The following is a 22612-nucleotide window of genomic DNA, read 5'->3' on the forward strand; positions in this document are numbered from 1 at the left end:
AGGAGACAACCTTGCCACAAAGGCGCACTCATGCAACCAACTGAGCAAGTTTGAAAGGGGCCAAATTGTGGCTTCTCAAGTAGCGGGATGGTCCTTTCAAAGAATTCCCACACAATTTGGACGTGCTGTGTCAGTTGTGCAACAACATTGGTATGAGTGTTCTTGTGAACATTCTCACACCCGTAAACGAGGTTCTGGATTTCTGCACAGCACAGATACATGCCAAGAACATCATATAGTAAGGGCAGCAGTGGCAGATCTTACAACTACCATGGCACAGATAAGAGCCCTTGCGAGCCCAGACATGCCAACATGAACTTTGCAAACCAGTTGTTAACAGTGGGACTAAGAACACTCACACCTCTAGCCTGTCTTCCACTTATGCCACAGCATCAATGTGCACAGCTCAGCTGATGCCGTCAGAGGATCACTGGTAAAATGAAATAGTGTGCCATGGTCTTAAGTGGTGAAATCAGATTCTGCCAGCATGCAGGTGATGGTCGTCTCCGCATACAGCATAGACCTGGTGCGCACTGTCTCTTAGAGTGCATTCATACAAGACTCTCTGGCTTTGGCCCTACCCCAGGCCTTATGCTATGGGGTGCAATAAGGTACAACTCTCGTTCACCTTTGGTGTTTCTGGGGGGGAACTAGACAGCGCTTGATACATGCAAAATATTGTTAAGACTCATTCTTTGGCCTTTCTTGCAACAGGAAGGTAATGTGTTCTTCTAGCAGGATAATGCTTGCCCACACACTGCCTGTAAAACTCAACATGCTCTCAAAGACATGCAGCAACTTCCCTGTGGGCAGCACAATCTCCAAATAGTCTACAATTGAGCACATGTGGGATATGAGGCGACAAGGAGTGACTCGTGTGACTTGCCAATCGAGAACTCTGACAGAACTATGTGAACAGGTCAAGCTGACGTGGAGTAACATATCTGAGGACAGTGTTCACCATTGGTACGATCTACAGGATGATGGAGCCATTGCCTGCATTGCCGCCCGTGGAAGCTGCACCACGTACTAATATGGGTGTTTCAAAATGGGTCAATATTTCGTGCATTAGAACTGCTTGTTCTATTGACCTGTAAATGTAATCATTTAATGTACTCTATACAAACTGTTGCAACATTAAATATTGAGTCAATTGGAAACCTGTAAAAGAGGGTACTAATTTTTCTTTCGGCAGTGTATATGATTTACTGTGACATAGGCTTACCATTGATCATTCATGAATATTTTTGAGAGTGAATGGCAAACCTCTCTCTCCTCTCCATTTCTAGCGTAATATAATCCCATATAGAGTTGCCATTCAATGCAGTTAATAATATCTTCTGTGTCAGTTACTTCTCTTGATATTCTGAATATAAATGAGCTTTTTCAGATGAATGTATCACTTTTGAGGCAGGTGGCTCACTGCAGACTCAACAAGTGAGGGGGGAGGGTGGATTCAGAGGGCTGCATTAGTTCGTTATTGATATTGTATATTTTGTTTCCTTCTGTAGTCTAGTTGCCAAAACATCATCTACCATAGCATCTTCCTTTTATTTATTTGTACCCTTTTTTTTGTCAGTGTAGCCCCTCAGCTCTTAACACTTAACAGTTTAGTAACTTTTTTGAAATAAGTAAATAAATAAATACTAAAGAACTTTTGCTACTGTACCTAATTGTCAGTGTTAGATGACTCATTCCTTAGTCACTACTGCATGTCATTCCCAGTGTTTAACATCTCCTACTGCAACTGGAAAGGGGTATACACTGAACTTCATGAGGTGTACTGATACATGCTTTTGTTGGTCCACCATGTCATTTTGTCCTCAGACCAGTGTTTGATTTTGAATACCTGGTGATGACAGCTTAATACGAAAATTGACATCTGTTCAGATGAAATATTTTAATTGCTTTTGCTGTGAATTTTGTGTGAAAATGAGATTGATAAGTCTCTTGTGAAAACATGATGTCAATAGTTTGGTAACGATAGTAATGTGAATTTTGATCCACCTGGATAGCTGCGTTTGGTAACAGAAAGTGCATCCTGCCATCCTGTATCACTAACGTTTTGAAAGAATTTTGTGCTGTTTGACTGTAAATTATTATTCATTTATTTCGCACAGGCATGATTTCAGCTTTACAGCTGTTCTGAAGTTCAACATGAAAAGTCATTTTTGAAATAACATATGACTCAGCATATAAAGCAGTTGTCATATTACGGGATATGAGTGCATATCAAAGATACCATTTCAGCCTTATTATGTATCTTTGATATTTAGTCTTACACTGTGATATGACGACTGGTTTATAAGACCAGGTATACGTTATTTCAATGATGACATGTCATTTAAGCCTGTCGGACTCTAATAACGTTTCCACTTACACTTGAGAAAGGTTATAAAGCTGAATCATGATTGTGTAAAATAAATGAATAGTAATTTATAGTCAAATGGTGGAAATTTCTTTTAAAAAGTTCACGTGACTGTGGCCCCCCGTGAAGGAAATATCAGCTCTACACTAAGACTGCCAAATGTAAAAATTAACATACTGATTCTGTGAAGATACAAAATTAAGTTCAGGAAAAGAAGACAGTAATAATATTGATCTTAATTCTCTTTAAGTGTTCTTTTGGGATAAGTAATTAATTCTGCATGGATTTGTGACAATAAGATGTTGGTAACTGCTGATGAATAGTGAACTATTCAAGTGTAGTGCGCGTTTAATCCATATCAGTGATCTCATTTGCAATCATCATTGAATTCAGAATCTACATTACTTTTCACCGTCAGTAGACAAAATATATGGTCCCATGTCTTTGTGAGATGAAATCTACTATCTTTATTTGCCATATTTGGTCAAATTCTGTTTTGTGAGTTCCGTAAGAAAGAAATCCCAGAAATGTAAGGATTGTTTCTGTCCTCTTAACTTCACTTGTGTGATATTTATTGCTCAAAGTGATGTCTTCCGTTTATTGTGTGCTTCTGGGGAAAACACAATTTGGCTAGTCATTTCATGAGCATTAGTTACTTATTATTGAAAAGATTAAGAGAAATGGTGTGAGTCAAATGCACAAAAAGTTTGTAGGGTTTTGATGCAGTTTGAACATTGTATTTGTCCCCCTAAGCAAGGATAAAACAGTACTGCACTTACTGTTAATTCAAGACAATTATTTGACATTATGCTGAGTTAGTGTCTTACATCATGAGATTCATTTGTAAGAAACTGTACCATAATGCCAGGACAGTGATTAGGGATAATCACGTTAATTTATTGTAAATGAACCCAGCTGCCCCTCTGAGTTTTCTTTTTTTCTTTGTGTAAGTTCAGGAAGCTAATAATCTCCAGATATTTTTCTTTGATGCCCCTTTACTTTTTTGTTCATTACTGAACCCATTTCCATTCGGGAGGACGACGGTTCAATCCCGTCTCCGGCCATCCTGATTTAGGTTTTCCGTGATTTTCCTAAATCGTTTCAGGCAAATGCCGGGATGGTTCCTTTGAAAGGGCACGGCCGATTTCCTTCCCAATTCTTCCCTAACCCGAGCTTGCGCTCCATCTCTAATGACCTCGTTGTCGACGAGACGTTAAACACTAACCACCACCCACCACCACCACCACCACCACCTGAACCCATTTCCTGTTCCATTCAAAAGTGGTACTGGGAAGGAAATGTCAGTATCTCTCTGTACATGTTTGAATTTTTGTTTTGGATTGGTGCATAAGTTTGTAGCATATTCTTAGCAGATACACATAACAGAGACTTTAGTCATCAATAATGTATTCTTGTTCATTATTTATAACAGTCTGCCAACACTGGAATAACTTTTCGATTCTGTGATTGTAGAAATCACATTGTTTTGAGTGAAGAACTTGTCGAGACACATTCACAGCACATTTTCATCTGCAAAAGAAGTTCCATGAAGGTTATTCAATAGAGTTTAAAAAGTGTAGATCTGAGGTCACAAGGTCAGGTGAATAAGGTTGGTGTGGAATAGCTTCCCAACTCAACTCCTATATAGTGTTTTTTGTCAGTTTAGCAGAATGTGTGGCGGGCATTATTGCATAGTAATATTACTTCTTGCAGTCTTCCTGCTCGTTATTGTTATATTACATCTGCAAGAAATTCATAGTACACTGCACCACAGCTGTTCCACCAGATGCATAATATTATCTTTCGTGGATGCAGGCAGGTCTTTGTATGGAGAGATGTTGCTTTGTTTGGGCTCAACGTGTCCATTGTTTTCCTTACGTTAGCATAAATACTTCATTTCTCATCACTAGTAATGATATAGGAGATCGGTAATGTTCACGAGCCAATTGATGGTGAGCAAGCAGAGCTGCACAGTGGCCACCTGCTAATTTTTGTGATTTTGGCTTAGAGCATGCAGTATCCATACATCAAGTTTTTGAATCTTCTCCATTGCATGAAAATGTTGCATGATGGCAGAATGACCACAGTTCATCACATTTGCCAGTTCTTGAGTACACGGACTTGGATCCTTGCAGATTAATACGACTGAATGATCCTCGTCAAACCTCGAAGGTCTTCCTGAATGTGGAGAGTCACTAATGTCAAAATAGTCCACCTTAAATGAGAAAACCATTTTCTTGCCATGCCCTGTCCAATGACATTATCCTCATACATTGCCAAAATATTTCTGGCTGCCTCTGTTGCTGTCACCCCTCTATTGATTTCAAACAGAACAGTATGGTGGAAATGTTCAGATTTCTCCACTTGGCACTCCATTTTCTAGTGTCCACAGCTCCACTCACTACCTCCAATTGACAAAGTGACATGTAAGCTCAAATAGCAAGTGAACCATAAATAAAAAATGACTCTCGACAAATACACATGTAGCAACCAGAATATCAACATGCAAAACAGAAACGCTACAAACTTATGCACTAACCTAATATTTTTACTTTCGTGGTCATTACGGGAGATGTAACTTGGAGAAAGTAATATTTATGTTTCCCCTTATTGGAGCATGGATTCTTGGAACCTTGAAATGAGGCTCTTCACAATACACAGTCTCTTTCCTACAGCATCTTTGATTACAACTTGTTGAGAATTGCTGGGATGCTATTGTACTGACTAAACAATCCCATGATGAAAAAGAAAGCTCTTCTATGAATCTTCTCTATTTTATCAGTTAATGCAATTTAATAAATGTGAAGACCAATCTTTATGAACTGATATTTTGTTAAAAGGTCATGACTTGAGAGGTGTGGTAGGCACAACTTTTCCTGTTGCAATAAAAATTATTGCACATACACTATCCAGTCACATTAATGTGACCAATGCCTATGTTTGATGTCAGTGTGCAATAACTACTCACATATGGCAGGTGGCAGCATTAGTATTCGAGGATATATAAAGCTGTTTGGGGGATGCAGAATACAGAACAATTGTCATAATATGGAGACAGAGTGATTTCCCTGACGCTCAAAAGGACATGATCATTGGCTTTTGGACCAAGGGTGAAAGAATTTCTGAAAAAGTTTGTAAACTGTTTGCTTGCTGCCATGGTTAAAGTATATTGTGCACTGCAAAATGGTACTATCCAAAATCAGAGCTGAGGCAGTCGGGCTGCACCATAGGTCATGGATGACAGGGTTGAGTAAAGGCTGCGCAAATGTATAAGGGCAAATAGTCATGCACCTGTTGAGCAACTGACTGCTCAGATGAAATCAAGGGGCTACCAACAGTGTCTCCTCAACAACCGTGCAATGAACATTGCTGCGCATGGACCTCCACAGCAGATGCCTGGTTAATGTATCAGGGGTGACAAAGGCTAGAATTTGTATGCCAGTGCTGCAACTGGACATCCATTGGGTGGTGACAGGCAATCTTTTCAGATGAATCACATTTTGTGCTCCAATGGACAAATGGCTGTTGGTTTTTATGGTGTGAAACGTGTGAAAGCAAGTGCCCTGCAAGTGTTGTGGTCTGGAGGATGTTTTTGTGGAATTCTGTGGGTGATATCATCCTTCTGGAAGGCACAGTGGATCAACACAAGTATGCATCTATACATGGGGACCATGGCCACCTCTATGTGTATTTTATTCTTCATCACAATGGCACTACCAACAGGAAAATGCAACATGTCACAGAACTTGCAGCATACATGTTTGGTTTGAAGAGCATCAGGATGTGTTTACTGTACTCCCCTGGCCACCAAACTCCCTGGATTTAAACCCAATCAAGGATCTGTGGGACCACCTTGCCCGGGCTCTTATGCTGTGGCTCCTCAACTGAAGAACTAAATGCAGGCTTCACACCCTGTCGATACTTTCCAGAAACTCAGTGACACTCTTCCTGCACTAATTTCAGTGGTCCACACTGCAAAAAGTGGATATTCAGGGTTTTGACAGAGGCCACTTTAATGTGACTGGACAGTATACAATCCAGATGGCACAAAATAAATATGCTGTCATGTGACCAGTTTCAATTTTATTAAGTCATCTTCACTCTGTATGAACAAGTTAATTAAGTAATTTAACTGAATCAGCAATAGCTGTTGTTGCTCTATTTGATACGGGTCTAAAGCTTCAATTTGTGCTTGCTGATCTCCAGTCAGTGTAAGTTAGATGCAGGCATTGCTCCAAGTAAATGTCATGTAAAAACTGTTTACAATAGAGAGTTGGTGAGCCAGTGTTGTCTTTTCAAACTTTAAGTGATGGGTAGCATAATTGTCATCCTTGTCACCATCTACTCAGCTTTTATGACACTGTTACTTTTTTTTATGGCTCTTTGTTTCTTTCTCCCTGCAAAATATTTTCATTACTGGTGGTAGTTTAGATGATATTTGGTACTCGTATGTACAAATGAAATAGTGGATGAAATATGTGTGTTTCATAATTTTATCAAACTGCATAAATTTCCACACAAAATAAAATTTGTTTTCTTTGAACAGCAATTTAATGTGCACTGAATTTTATTGTATGGCCCTTATCTACATCTTGCTCTTCAGTCCTGGAGATTTTATTGGCAACATAGCAAACAGTTGTTTTGGTAATGTACAGGATGTGCAAAATAAAACTGGCCCAGAAAATATTTGTGAGACTGATGTGGAACTGACCTTTTTTAATGAACAGGAGAACCACCCATCAAATAAAATGCTGGGAACCGCGATTTTGATGCACTAAACGCTTGCTGTCTCGTGTCTACACATGTGCATCCCCTTCAGGCTCTGTCCCGAGTTCTTCGTTGCGCCATTACATTTGAGTGTGTGAGAGGAGCAGATGTGTTTACTGACCAGATCAAAGCAATACAAAATTATATTTAGTGACAAAACAGTGTGTGTTTGTTGAGTGTTATACAAAGTACAGTTGGTGAAAAACAAGTGTGGAATTGTTTGTGCAAGAGCTTAAAAATGCAAGTGTTTTGGTAAATCAACCAGCAAAGTTTGCAGTGCAAAACGTAGTGGGAAAATGGCATGAAATGCATTCTGAACCCAATAAAAATCATAATTATCTGAAGAGAGTTCAAACACCAGAAAACATTGCTCAAGTGAAGAAAACCAGGAACACAGTTTGAATCTCAGCACCGTTTATTTTTTAAAGTGGTGAATTAAGAGATGGTCATATCAAAACATTATCAGGAAGGATCTGCATCTGTATTCTTACAATTTTCTTGTTGTACACAAGTTAAAGTGTTTTGTTAAATTTTTGAGTGTTGAGCTCTACTGGTAGTTCCTGAGTGAAATGGAATCATTTTTATATTTCTTCAGAATAGGCCTGGTTCAGCCTTTTGGGGTATTTGAACTCACAGAACATGCACCATTGTGCATCAGAAAATCCCCATATGTACTTTGAAGAGCCTTTGCATAATCTCAAGATTGGTTTGATGTGCGATGTCTGTCATCCGCATTGTAACATGATTCTTTCACCAACCTATTAATGGCAACTGCTGTGTGCAGAAATCGTTGAATCCATTTGTGGATCAACTCATGTAAGATGAATGGCTGTATGGATATTTTCAGCAAGACTGAGCAACAGTGAACATCACCTTGACAACCTTACCACAAGCACATGGGGTGTTCAGTGAGTTGAGTACAAACAGCAGAAGCACTGCAATCTCCTGGCCACCTCGACTGCCTGAGATCTCTCCCTGTAATTTTTATGTGTGAGGCAAATTGAAGAGTCAGGTGTACCCAAATAATCCTTGCACACTGAAAGAGCTACAGCAGAACATTGAAAATGCTGTTACTAATATCCTCAGGCAGAGCTGCTACACATGTCTCACAGTTTGATAAATTTAACACAGGATTGACATCAGTTATGGCCATTTGCAGCATCTTGTCGCCACTTTTACTTTGGCCAACCTGTATTATTTAATGAATTTCTGTTACAAGATCATTATGAGGTTAAGTTATTTTCATTAACCAATGTTTCCTTGTGAGAAGCATTTCAGATGCTTTTTAAAAATCCTAACAGTAATTTACTTTATAATTGCAGTGATAAAAATTAATAGAAATCTTAAAAGTTAGTCACTTCTGAGTATACGGATGTTCGTGAAGCCACTTATCGTAGACAGTACACTCTGGTAAATCTTATTTCCACATGCCCTGTTGCTGTTCTGTAGAAGTTTCAGAATGGCTCTTGCTTATTTTTTCAGATGAAAATAGTAGTTAGAATTTGCAGTTTCATTTTACATTTCATTGACAGTTATGTCAACTATTCACTTTACATTCTTGTTCAGCAATTATTGTTTTGTTTTTGATTATGTTGCATATTGTATGTGAATGTTTTCTTTTTTTTTTAAATGTAAATGTGTGTTGATTGGACAGACACTCATTACGTGTCCTGCACTTCTTTAATTTAAGCTATGCCGTGGTTTGGGATGGACATTGGTGGGACACTTTCAAAGTTAGTATATTTTGAGCCAAAGGATATCACACCTGATGAAGCTGATGCAGAAGTTGAAGCATTAAAGAATATCCGAAGATATCTCACTAAGAATTCTGCTTATGGGAAGACTGGGCACAGAGATACCCATTTGCAAGTAAGTACTACTTTGATCTTCTTTTTTCCGTGTTGAGCCCCTGTGCATTAATATGTTAAAGGAAAGAAATCTCCAAATTCATTGAAGATGCAATATAAATGTTATCATTTATTCCAGAACTCGATTGTCTGTCATCTGATCATGCTTTGGTGATAACTTCATACACATGCCAAATGACACATACAGCATGCCTGGATACTGTCATCAAATATCATATCATTATCAAAATGTCACTTACATCAGATGTCATCCTACATAAGATGCAGAGAAATTCCTAAAATAGCAACTGCAGCTTGTATGACAGTCGGACGTGTTTCCAACAGCATGTTGTATTTTCGATTATGCCACCATTTGTGTTATGTCACCTCCCAGTACACTATATAGACAAGTGTACATCGTTTATTCAAGGAATGCCAGCACCGGTTCTCAAAGTTGTAGTATTTGATTGTATATAGTATTTATTATGTATTCCCGTTCTTGTAATATGTTATCCCTGGATGGATGTGATGACTACCATACACAGCACAGTTCTTGTTGGTCATAGGAATTTCTGTATGACTTAACACAAGTTGACAAGTTATGTATAGTCAGGCCATTGGAACAACACCCCTGACACATTACACACTTGAAGTGCATCGTGTGGAGAGGACACTTTGGTGCCAATCTGAGGTGTGGATTGCATAAACATTGACATGGTGATCGTCGCATGTTGTCACCTTTACAGCTTGAGGTCTTGCGTGTTTGTCCGATGGTTGCCTGACACAGAACAACAACAAATAACCACATAGTAGCATTGAAAACATTGCAACCAGCTGTCTAGGACATTCTTTCAGTGGCTCAACTAGAAGTAAGTTTAGATTAGATGAGATCCAATTTTCGTGCTGTTGATCCAAAACTGGAATGATTCTTGTGGGTGTAGAACATGTCAGAAAGTATAACATGAAACCATTGCATATTTCAATATAATACTCACTTCCCTGATCATTTGTCAGGAGATTGTCAAAATGTGTGTATAAATTACAGTAAACTGGAACTGTTAATATGACAGAATTAATACATTGTCAGAATGAAATGTAGTCATGCACTTTTAATAAATTTATCATTAACAAAATACCTAATCTTACTTGACCAATGTGACCAAGTGCTGTCAGAACAGAAGTCTTAACAGACGTTTTTACTTCAGCTGGTCTAACCGTCCCCGTTAAGATATTCATCTATAGAGTAGGAGGACTTGCCTACCAAAAATTCTTTCAAACTCTGTTTAAACTGTGCATTATCTAAAATAAAGTTTTTAAGGGTTGCTGGCAATTTATTGAAACTGTGTCTTCCTGAACATTAGATCCCTTTTTGGACCAAGGTAGGTGGTTTTATGTTTCTTATTGCTAGTATTGATCCTATGTATTGAGCTATTGTTTGGAAATACACACACATTACTCACAACAAATTTCATTAAGAAATAAATGTACTGAGACGCAGCGGTTAGAACACCCACTGCTGGTAGCACAATAGACACATAGATGTGATTCAGTTAATGTAAATTGTCACAATGTTTAAAATTAATCACCTACAATATTTAAAGTTCTGAACGTACCATGGCATTATCTTTCTGTGAAGAAGATATTGACTGGCTGCTAAACTAAGCTTCTGAAGATGACAAATTAATTTGTGAAACTGGTAAAGGGCATTGCAGAAGCATCAGATTTCATCCGTTTCCTTTGACCCATGACATTATGAAAATGGCGAAATGGTGGGCGGGAGTGACTATTTCTAGTGTATACAACATGAAAACAATGAAATCACTACATACACGTGCTAACAAAAATAGAAATGACACAATAATGTCTCACTCCTAAAATAAAATGAAACTAACAGGACAGCTGCAGAAAATTGGGGGTTTAGGACGGGGACAAGCTAAATAGAAAACAATAAAAAAACACCACACCATCCCAAAAAAATAATATAAACAAAGAAATTAAATTACGACATTCTGCTACACCAACAAAACCACAGGAAGCAGACATTTCCTTTGAGCTATATAGCTCAGCCGCAGCTATCAATACCAAACAACCAGCACCTTCAACTCCGAAAAGTGGAACCAAATCCCCAACAACTGAAAAACCCAAATAGCATGAAAATCCCAGCAACTCAAAAACCAAACACCCCACGTCCACTACATCAATTAAAACACAAGTGACCTACCATAAACATACAACAAATGAAACATTACAATTACCATAGAATAAAACCAAAACAAAAGTTACTTACCAACAAAAACCTGTGGCAATACCACATAAGTTGTCCACAACACACACACACACACACACACACACACACACACACATATATACACATATATTCACACATGCCAGCAATGTCCATGTTGTTGCCACAAATGTGACACCTAACATACTCGGCAATAAGGTGGAACATCTCCAGAAATTGTATATCGGATGCCTTATCATCACTTATCTCTGAATGTAATGATACACTCATGAACTTCACTGTCATAGCCATACCTAACAAGAAAACAATTTTAAAAAAATAGAAAAATAGACTTTTTGCTGCACAACAAACACCAAACTAATCAAACCTAACAAAAAAAAACCCTCAATTACTCACTGAAAACACTTCCATAACCAATGTTACCACACCAACTACCAAAACTTGAAACCAAGTTAGCACGATGACAACCAAAACTCAAATGAGACCCAGTACCGCACTTTAAACTCAGAATATCCTCGTCCACTACCAGAGGGCACGATCAAATACAACAGCACAGCATCTCAGAATATCCGTGTCCACTACCAGAGGGCACGATTAAATACATCAACCTACTCAAAGATTCCGTGCCTTACTGATGTCACATGTCACAACACCTTTATTCCACGGGCCAAAGCAGACGGGTGGAATCGGACGCTTCCATTGAACCCCCTCCCGGTAAAGATAATTAAATTTATTTACAACTGATGACTGAAATTTATCCTGAAAAAGAGCCAATTCCTTGAACAGGTTTCTACATGATGTTTTTGAATTTACACACAAATGAGTCTTATTATATGCTTTTGCACTCCAAAAACTTTTGCTTAGTTTGATGAGTTACTGCATAATATGATCCCATATGACATAATAGAATGAAAGTAAGCAAAGTATGCAAGTTTTTTAAATATTTTTGTCTCCTACGTCTGACGTCATTAGCATTGCAAATACAGACTTGTTTAAGCGCTTCAGCAGTTGTATGGTAAGTCCTTCCCAATTGAATTTATTATGGAATTGTAACCTCAGAAATTTAACATGCCAACTTTTTCGATCTGCATGTCTTCATGTGTTATACACATATCCATCCACACATATGTGTGTGTGTGCGAGTGTATACCCATCCTTTTTCCCCCCCAAGGTAAGTCTTTCCGCTCCCGGGATTGGAATGACTCCTTACCCTCTCCTTTAAAACCCACATCCTTTCGTCTTTCCCTCTCCTTCCCTCTTTCCTGATGAAGCAACCGTTGGTTGCGAAAGCTAGAATTTTGTGTGTATGTATGTGTCTGTTTGTGTTTCTATCGACCTGCCAGCGCTTTCGTATGGTAAGTCACATCATCTTTGTGTATGTGTATGTTGGATATGGGTGTGTGTGCGAGTGTATACCTGTCCTTTTTTCCCCCCTAAGGTAAGTCTTTCCGCTCCCGGGATTGGAATGACTCCTTACCCTCTCCCTTAAAACCCACATCCTTTTGTCTTTCCCTCTCCTTCCTTCTTTCCTGATGAAACAACCGTTGGTTGCGAAAGCTTGAATTTTGTGTGTATGTTTGTGTTTGTTTGTGTGTCTATCGACCTGCCAGTGCTTTCGTTTGGTAAGTCAAAAGATTGTTACAGGGCCAATCCATTTCATCGACTGTTTGAATTAATAGGAACAATTAAGGAAAATGCTAATGTCAAAACAATGTCCAGTAAGAGAATAGCTTGTGTCTTTGTTGTCCTCCAATAGGAAACTATTATGAGGTGCCAACAGAAAGAATACATTGTGTTTTGGAGCACCACCAGATGGCAGCATTTGTTTACAACATACGATTATATCTTCAAATACAATTTTATGTTCTTTATTTTTTGTATAATTAAAAATCCACATAAGTAAAATGATTATGTACCAGGTTTTCCAAATATATATGTCAAAAATATTATTACTGTATCTTATATCTCATTGTTATGGCGATAAACTGGTAGCATTACAGTAATAAATTCTTGGTATATACAGATTAAAAATATGAAAACGGTGTTGTGTGACCTTATTACAAGTGAGTGTAGAGTCTCATATGATATGGTATCTTCAATGATGTGTGCTGAGTAGCTTAAGGTCAAGGTTATGGTTCAATGTCTATTACCTGAGCCATGGTCTAGTTACTATAAGTGTTACATATTGACTTATTATACAAAAGCTATGGAACAAATTCCATCTTTAAACTTAGAAAGAGAGCGAAGGTGTGCAAGGTGGAACCTTAAAAACACCAGAGGTGGCATGTTTTTATTGTCTGTGAAACATGGTATAGTGTAGTAAGACCCAGAAATAATTTAGGATATTTCTGATTTGCAGTCTAGACGCCCCTGTAATGCATTCTTTCACTAGTTATATGTACTAACTTATTCTAACCAAGCCTTTTAATATTGACAGGTGATAATACAAATATTGTTTGCCATAGGACAAGTTAAGCTGTTAGTGGTAATTGTGCTTACATTGAGGATTGTTACATACAGCCACAGTAGAACCTTCACACTCATCTAGGCAGGTTCTTGTGATGTGTTAAACATAGACTTCAAGTTATGTTGTATTTGATGCTCTACTTTATTGCTACCACATCATATGAGGTAAACATAGTACACTTTGTGAAATGGTGACACTACATGTAACTTTTATTACTGGGCATATTCCATGACATTGGTACTTTTATTGATATTAATACGCTCTGATATATGGAAGTGTAAGGTTTTTAATGTTTTTTTATGTACTGCAATGATAGTTTTTTATATATTTTTATCTTTACATAATTGTGCATGATATATCACTGGAAGGTACTGCATTTGATTAAAATAGAGTTCACCAGTGTGTTTTATAGATAATAATGACATGCCACCTCTGCTGATCATTGAAGATAAATTGTTGTATGAGACTCCACACTCACATGTAGGAAAGTCTCACAACACTGCTTTCGTATTTTTAATCTGTACATACCAAGAATTTATTATTGTAATGTTAATAGTTTCCCACTTTATGTATCTGGTAATAATGACCATTACACTGATATAAGCCACAGTAATATTATTTAAAAATTTTTTGGACATGTATGTTATATATAAAACTATTATATACCTGGTTTTCCAAACATATACATAAAAAAAGTATTACAAAAATTGTATTATATGAAGTAGGTTCCACAAGTTTCTGGGCTGATCTTGAATATGAGCATCATTGCCTTGAATGCCTTGGAGGGAAGCTAGTGACATCTGTCAGTAGATGTACACATGAACTGGCAGCCTGCTACTGGCCTCAGTCAGATGATGACACTTGTTTCAGTAAGATATTGCTTGCTGTGGTGCTACAATGGATAAAATCAAGTATTGTGCAGCAGTAAAGCTCCTGACAAAAGAAGGGCTTGCACCAGCTGAAATCAAATTCTGTTTGGATGGTGTTTGTGGTTTTGCTTCCCCTTCACACTCCACAGTGAAAGAATGGTCTAAACAGTTTTGTCTAAGCAGAGAGAGCATTTCTGATGATGATCCACGTGTTGATTGACCTGTTGAGGTGGCGACTGAGGAAACCGTCACTATTATTGGACGTGAAGTGCTGAATGACAGGCAGTTGAAATTCAAGGAAATTGCAGAAAGGTTAGTGTTATCTAAAACGATCATTTTCCGGATCATGCATGATCATTTACACATGAAAAAGGTCAGTGCAAGATGGCTGCCCAGACTTCTCTCTGCAGTACAGAACGAGCAGCATGTGACTTGTTGCACCAAGTTTTTTGGAGCTGTGCCGTGGCAACCAGAAAAGTACTGCAATCTGTTGTTACTGTGGTTCTACAATGATCATCTGTCCAAATGAGAATCTCTTCAGTGGCATAAACCAGGTAAAGCTCCACCATGAAAGATGAAGGTCATTCAGTCAACAGACGTCACGGCTACAATTTTCTGGGATTCCAGAGGAATTCTCTTATTTGATTTCAAAGGAAGGAATGCCAATGTGAACGCATGAAACTATGCTTCACTTATGCACAAATTACGCGACTCCATCAAACTAAAGAGGTGAGGAAGGTTGTCAGATGGTGTCCATCCACAACAATGCACCAGTGCACATGGTGGCAGTTATGGAGGCTGCAGTAAAAGAATGTGGCTTCCAGGAGATTGACTAATCACCCTCTAGTGCAGATCTAGCCCCCAAGTGACTACTATCTCTTCTCCACACTGAAGACAGATCTCCTAACATCATTGTTTTATTTTTACAACTTTAAAAATGTAGTCAGGTCGGTAACTTCTGGGACCTACCTTGTGTGTGTGTGTGTGTGTGTGTGTGTGTGTGTGTGTGTGTGTGTGTGACCTCAAAACATGATTTATTCTGTTGATTGCCTCATAACTGTTTCCTGTCAGATGTCAACAAGGTCACAACATGAAAACATTTTATACACATATCATGTATTTTATTAGTAAATATTGTGCACTGTTTGCACAGCTGTTCTCTTACTGTACGATGAGAGGCAGTACTATGGAACGTCACCTCTATAAGTTATGTTTACTGTAAATTTGTATGCATTTCATGTTAGCTTGATGTTAGAATTTTCCATAATTGTACCTTTATATACATTTCTGTTGTATCCAAATAATGTGAACAGTCGACACAATGGATCGGCCATGTAAATTTTTATTCTATACCAGTGATCTCAAGGTGGCAATTTAAATGTGCTGAAACTAGTAATCATAGTGTATTTTTGTGTGATGTGGGTGAATAAACTTCTATAATAAGAACAACAATTGTGTTTAGATTCTGAGATCACCTCCAATACAGCTGGCAATGTTAGGTAACCATCATAATTTTTCATTTATTGTATTTACTCTTACTCAACTAAAGAAGATCATATTTACTAAGTAATAACAGATTAGAAGCCATCCAGAAACAGCTGTTAGGCTCAAAGAACCTCAAAATACAAATTTATTTTGTCCCAAAAATGAGGGGAAATGTTAATGACAAACTGTTTGACTCAGTGAAGACAAATGTCATTTGCAGTGCTATCCACTGCCTACATGTTGACAAGCGAAGTTGTGTGTATTGAAAGGAACATATTTCAAGAATGACTTTGATTTTGATCAAAAAGAGAGAAGTTTCTTAATGTGAACAACTGAAATATTGCATTACAACAATAGAACTTATTATACCTGTGAGTAGCGAGATATCGGCGCACGTGTCAGAACCTAGGAGAGAAGCACCTGTAGCCACCTGCGGAAGAGAACATGAGACCAAGCAGTAACCGAGCTAAACACAGTGGACAGGAGACAAACAAGGACAAGACTAAAGCTACCTACATAAACTATGAAGTGCAAAGCAGAAACATTTACCACAATGATGTCAACAGACTAAGAGCAAAGAGAGATGCAATCCAAATCACAACCAGAGAGAAAGATCAATTGCTAAGTTAGGTTTTTTTTTTATCTAAAACGAGTACAAAACTGATGGCCTTATTTATATTGGCCCTGAGGAACATTATTGTCTGGTGTATTCACGTGGCGAGACAAGTGGCAGGCTCATGCATTGAGCACAGCACTGCAGAGAGACTGTGTCCTCTAATGGCCATCTAGGTCCATTACCTACAGCAGGCATTCAACTTCTGCAGAGCTGGATACCAGAGGATTAGTCTAGACAACCAATGGCCATATTGTAGACACATTTAGCAGTGAATAGTCGTGTAAACATGAACTTCATTCGTCATTTTCCTTTGTGGTATCACAATGGTAACCTTTAATGACATATTTCTGTAAACTACAGGTCATCTGACTTCCTTGTATTTGTTGTATTGTGTTGTGTTGTGCTGTGCTGTGGACAGTACCAACACTAATATGCTGTTCACTTACATTATTCTGCACCGGTTTCTTCATCATATATCTTCTGACATTCTGAATATTGTACCATTCATAGTAAAAGACACATGAAGCTAACTAGACTGTACAGTACCAGGCCTCAGCTTTAACATAAGAATGTTAAATTTTGATAAACTGGGATACAAGTGGTACAAAACATTAAATTGACTTTAACAAATTTAAATTAATAAATGTTGTGAGGACATGGCTGGGCAGCATGTTTGAGGAGAGTGATTGAAAGTGTGCAGTGGTGCTCTTTAGTCTGAATTTCGAAACTTGCTTGTTGTGTTGTCAAGAACGAGTGGTTGCAGTTGAAGGTAGATAATGATAAGTGGTTTGTTTTGCGTCTTGGAATTGTTAGTAGTTGTCATGAATATTACAAAGGAATTCAACAACTGTTCGTTGAATGTCACTAAGGGCAATAGTAAGTTCAGCACATTAAATTTTTGCAACTTTATGGCTTGTTGGCTTAATTTGTATAGTGCCACTTATGTGCCAAGTACATGAAGTTGACTGAAGTTGCTGCTTGTCTGACTAAAGTTGCTGTTTGTTTTGTTTTATTCTTGTTTATTTTGAAAGAGTGTGTGATTTAATTTGTGTTTAATTTATTTTTATTTTGTGTTGATGACAGGCATTATTTGGTGAGTGAGTGGGTTGTGGTGGGACTCTTGTGGTTTAGGGATACATGTTCTATTTTTTAGTTGAGGAATGGTGACTTTTTGTCTAAACTTAAGTATTGGCTTGGTGTGATGGAAAGTTGACAGTGCTGTAGTGACACATTTTGCAGATTATATATGAACTAGTGGCATAGACTGATGGAAGTAGCACCTCTTTTGGTAAAAGTGTAAACTAGAATGAAAGAAAAGAGTGGTGACTGGCTCATCTGTAGTGTAGTCAAAGGTCTGCTTTAGATTGGAAATTTAACTGGGTTGTGAATGTGAATGGAAGAAATCTGGCTCTCATGCTGGACTGATCTGTAGCGTAGCTGAAGATCTAATTTAGGTTAGGATGAGACCATTTGGTTGTTCACTCACTGCCATCACTTTTAAAATGAATATCTCTGAAACTTGGTGTGATATATTCAGAATGTTCAGATTTTCTAGTTGGTGGTTAGGCAGAAATTTAAGAATACAGCTTAAATTTTAACGGAACTCTCTGTTTTATATTACAGTATTCTGCACAACAGTATTTTGTTATTTTGCTGCATATTTTCATTCACTCATCATGGTGACATTTATCAAACACATTTTCTGATTGATTACACAGTGGTTCTGGCATATTGTGTAATCAGTCAACATCTCCTGTTGCCAACTACTATCCCACATTTCATGTGTTTCTCATAATATATAATTTTTGTCACACTATATGGCAATATTTATAATTTATTTTAGTTGAATTACTTCTTACATACATTTTAGTAACCTTCATATGTCAATGTCTTTTAAGTGGCTGTAGCTGTATTCTCAAGTTTCATTTGGATTTGTATCTTTTTCTAGTGCAGATTTTTTTGTGTGACTGCGGGTTTTGTTTGGTAACCAAATTTATAATTTTTTGTTTGTTTTGAGAAGTAAGTCATATATCTTTTTTGGTGTAGCGGCTTGTTATTTACTTGTATGTGAAAATGAATGTTAATGAAACTATGTAGGACTTTGTGGGTTGTTTTCTTTAGTTGGCAGATAACAATGTTCACTTATATTTGGTGGCTGTCTCGAAATTTCCTCTAGCTATGTACGTCAGGTGGTGTTTTCAGTACCAATTTGTGCAGTGAATTTTGGTCTTTTGGTCTCAAGAACTACCTTCTTGCTAAGTAGGATAGTTGAAGTTTCAGATACCAGAATTTGCAGCAAGGTTCGGTTAGTGGATTTTTCAGCATTATTTTTTACAGATTTACTCGTTCATTGGTATTGTATAGCTTCAGTTTACCAAAATAGGTTTATTGAAGGTGACAATACCAAATTGTGTGGTTTTTTCATGACCTTTATGTAATATTGGCGTTGTTGATTTTTGTGTATATTTTTATTTGAATGCCTATTTTAGGTTAGGAATATCTTTCATTTTGCTTCTCCCTGCTCAGAACCTTCTCATTCCTGCAGGCATCCTGTTCGCGTGATGTTTTTGTAGTTATTATAATTAAATTTTTGATATGTTTTCATTTCATTAATTGTATTGGATCTATGATTTTATGGCTGCCATGTTGGATAGAGGTGATTTGGATGTCACACTAAATTCACACCACCTGAGGCAAACGTTATGTGATTTTGATGTTGCATGCCGTTTCGAAGATAGCAAGAGCTGTATATCAGCTTTCATGATCAGGAGGTTGGACATTCACGACACTGACATTCGCCTCAATTAGAGAGAACTGGAAGTTACATGTTTTCTTTACAGCAAGGTACATAATTCGAAGTTATGTTGTTCATAAATGTGTAAAGTTCTGCATTCATGTGGCCTGGGCAGTGGATAAGGGAGCAATTAAAGCGTTTGTGAGAATAAATTCTAAAACTTAATGAAAATGTTGACCTAACAGTTTTTCCTAATATGCTTTCATCAACCTTGAAAGTGCGATGTACTGTTGATTTATATGCAGAAAATAAGTTGAAGACAGCCAGCATTGAATCTGATAATGTTTGTATTCAACAGGGTTTATTAATGTATTTAAACAACATATGTTCATATTTAAAAACTCCAAAAATTAGTATGAAAAGGATAATTGCTACTCACTGTATAGCGGAGATAATGAGTCACAGAAAGGCACAACGAAAAGACTGTCGTTAAGTTAGCTTTTGGCCAACAAGGCCTTTCTCAAAAATAGACACACACACACACACACACACACACACACACACACACACACACACACACACGATCACAGTCTCTGGCAGCTGGAGCCAGGCTATGAGCAGCAGTGCATTATGGGAAAGGCAACTTGGTGGGAGTAAGGAGGAGGCTGGCATGGGGAGGGGGAGGGATAGCAGAGTAGGGGTGGGAGACAGTAAAGTACTGCTGAGAGCGTGCCATCTGAATCCTTCTCACTAACACCAGCGTTTTTTAATTGTGCAGGTGGAAACTCTCCCTGCAGTGTATCCTACGTTCTCATAACCCTCCTGGCCTCAACCTTTGTTAGTCATTGTCCTTGCTCATCTAGCTCTTTCCCTGTTCCTGCTTCAGCACTACACAGCCCTCTTTTCAACCAACGCAACCAGTCTTTTTACTTCTCTCATTTTCTGCTACCCCCTCCTCTTCCCTGCCCTCCCTGTAATCTCCCAACTGCACATAATTGCCCTACTTTCCACCTCATCCCCACATGCTCCCAACAGCACTTTACTGTTCCCCAACCCCACCCTGCTATCCTCCCCCTGCCCGCCCCAGCCTACTTCTTACCCCCACCCGGTTGCTTCCCATAATGCACTGCTGCTCGCAGTCTGGGTCCAGCTGCCAGAGACTGTGGTTTTGTATGTGTGTGTGTGTGTGTGTGTGTGTGTTTGTGGGTGATGCTTGCTCTGTAATCAATCCTAGCATACGTACAGCAACAGAAGAAATGGAAACTAGTACCCCTAAGTGTCACTGACTGGTTTTCTGCAAATGGTCTCACTCTTAATTACAAAACGACACAACATATTCAGTTCTGTACATCTAGATAATACACTAATGATAAGTGTAACATATGGTGAGGAGGAAAAAATAAATTGTGAGAAAATTTAAACTGGAACTTCTAAAATAATGTAGTTCAGCCACATTTTTGCACTTCGAATTATTGCAAATGTTGGGGAGAGACAAATCAATAAGTTGTCATATGTTGCATTTAATAATGTTCTGGGTAACTCATCTCTAAGAAAGATGTGCTGTAAGCATAATATATGGTGCTCACCCATGGTAATTTTGTAGACATGTAGGTATTCTGACTGCTGCTGCATGGTATATTTATTCCCTCTTGAACTCTGTTGAAAATAGTTCACTACAGTTCGAAAGGATCAATGATATACATAATTACAATACCAGAAGGAAAAATGACAATTATTACTCCACATTAATGTTGTTTTTAACACAAAAAGGGGTGCATAATGCTGCAATAAAAATTTTTGTTCACATATCCAGTAATATAAAACGTCTGACAGACAGTAAAGCAAAATTTGAAAACAAATTGAAAAAGTTTCATCTTGACAACTCCTGATATTCCATAGAAGAATTTTTATTATTTTAATGAGTAAAATGTTGTAGGTAGGAATTACTAACACTCATCAGTATAATTAAATATGTATAGAAATGCACGCAGCAGGTAGCCATATTAAAAAATTGATGGGACTAACAAAACCTTACTAGCAGACAAATTAAGCAGCAGCACATTTATCTTATGTCCTATGAACAAATGCTGTTTCAGAACACAAGCACATCAAGAATCTCTCAAAAATGCATCATTATTGGTAAAATTTGTCATAATAAAATGATGAAAATGGCATATTGGTGCTTAAAGATGTATTAATCACAGACATCTTGTTTGAAAAAGAAGTGTACTAGTTTGTACATTTTCTTTTATGATTTGTAGACAAGTGAGATTAAGTTATCTTTTAATTGTTTTGCTAATGTACCAGTATTTCTATGCATTTTGTTCTGTGTTGTGAAGTGGCACATCACCACAATGCAACTGAACTAGTATAGTGTCTGAGACAACTGCACAGATAAGTACAGTAAACAGGTTTATTAGAATACTCAAAGAAAGTATAGGACTGTGATCCAACTGAAGACTGATTACACCTCCTGGAACAGCTAATTACCAATAACTAAGCCTGCAACTTGATGAAGTAGAAATCTGATAGTTCTTCTTGCAAGTCTGTATCTGCCAAGTTATATACCAAGATAACTTCCTGGAGGTTCACTTGTAAGGTCCATTGCGCTGGCAGTGGTACCACTGTCTGATGACTGTTTTCGATGTTAGCTCTCTGGCTTCTTTGAGTGGACTCCAACCGTGGACTGGTCGTACCGTGAACTCACTGTGCACTCACTGTAGATGCAGATGATGCAGTTGTCTGTACCAAAATAGCAATGCCAGAAGATGGTAAGAATTTGCAGAATGACCTGCAGAGAATTGATGAATGGTGCAGACTCTGGCAATTGACGCTGAATGTAAATAAATGTAAGATATTGTGCATACATAGGGAAAGAAATCCACTACTGTACAGCTACACTATTGATGAAAAACAGCTGGAGACAGAGTGTGCCGTAAAATATCTAGCTGTATCTATCCAGAGTGACCTTAAGTGGAGTGACCATATAAAACAAAAGGACACACACAGTCTGTGTAATTCACTGCTGCCAGCTGAGATGAGAGGCTACTTGATCATTGGGTCTTCATGTAATGTGATGTCACTTGATGGATGATGTGGCAGTGTAGATCTGTCAGCTGTAGTGCCTTCTCGAGGCCACCATCACTGTCAACTTTGCCAAAAAACTGTACGTAATTGTTAAGCTGCCGGTGACACTGTGACATACAAATTTATG

The 22612-nt window shown here is 38.0% G+C and overlaps 1 protein-coding gene across 6 annotated transcripts in view; it reads left to right on the forward strand.

Annotated features, from left to right (window-relative positions):
- Positions 1-22612, forward strand: part of LOC124802414 (pantothenate kinase 3) — a 166917-nt gene that overhangs the window by 101040 nt on the left and 43265 nt on the right. For all 6 annotated transcript variants that reach the window (XM_047263176.1, XM_047263215.1, XM_047263184.1 and 3 more), the window contains one exon: positions 8826-9004. In XM_047263176.1, coding sequence (XP_047119132.1) covers positions 8826-9004 — 179 coding nt within the window. The remainder of the gene's footprint in view (positions 1-8825; positions 9005-22612) is intronic.

The sequence above is a fragment of the Schistocerca piceifrons genome, chromosome 1, assembly GCF_021461385.2.
Source record: "Schistocerca piceifrons isolate TAMUIC-IGC-003096 chromosome 1, iqSchPice1.1, whole genome shotgun sequence".
In the NCBI taxonomy this organism is placed as follows: Eukaryota; Metazoa; Arthropoda; class Insecta; order Orthoptera; family Acrididae; genus Schistocerca; species Schistocerca piceifrons.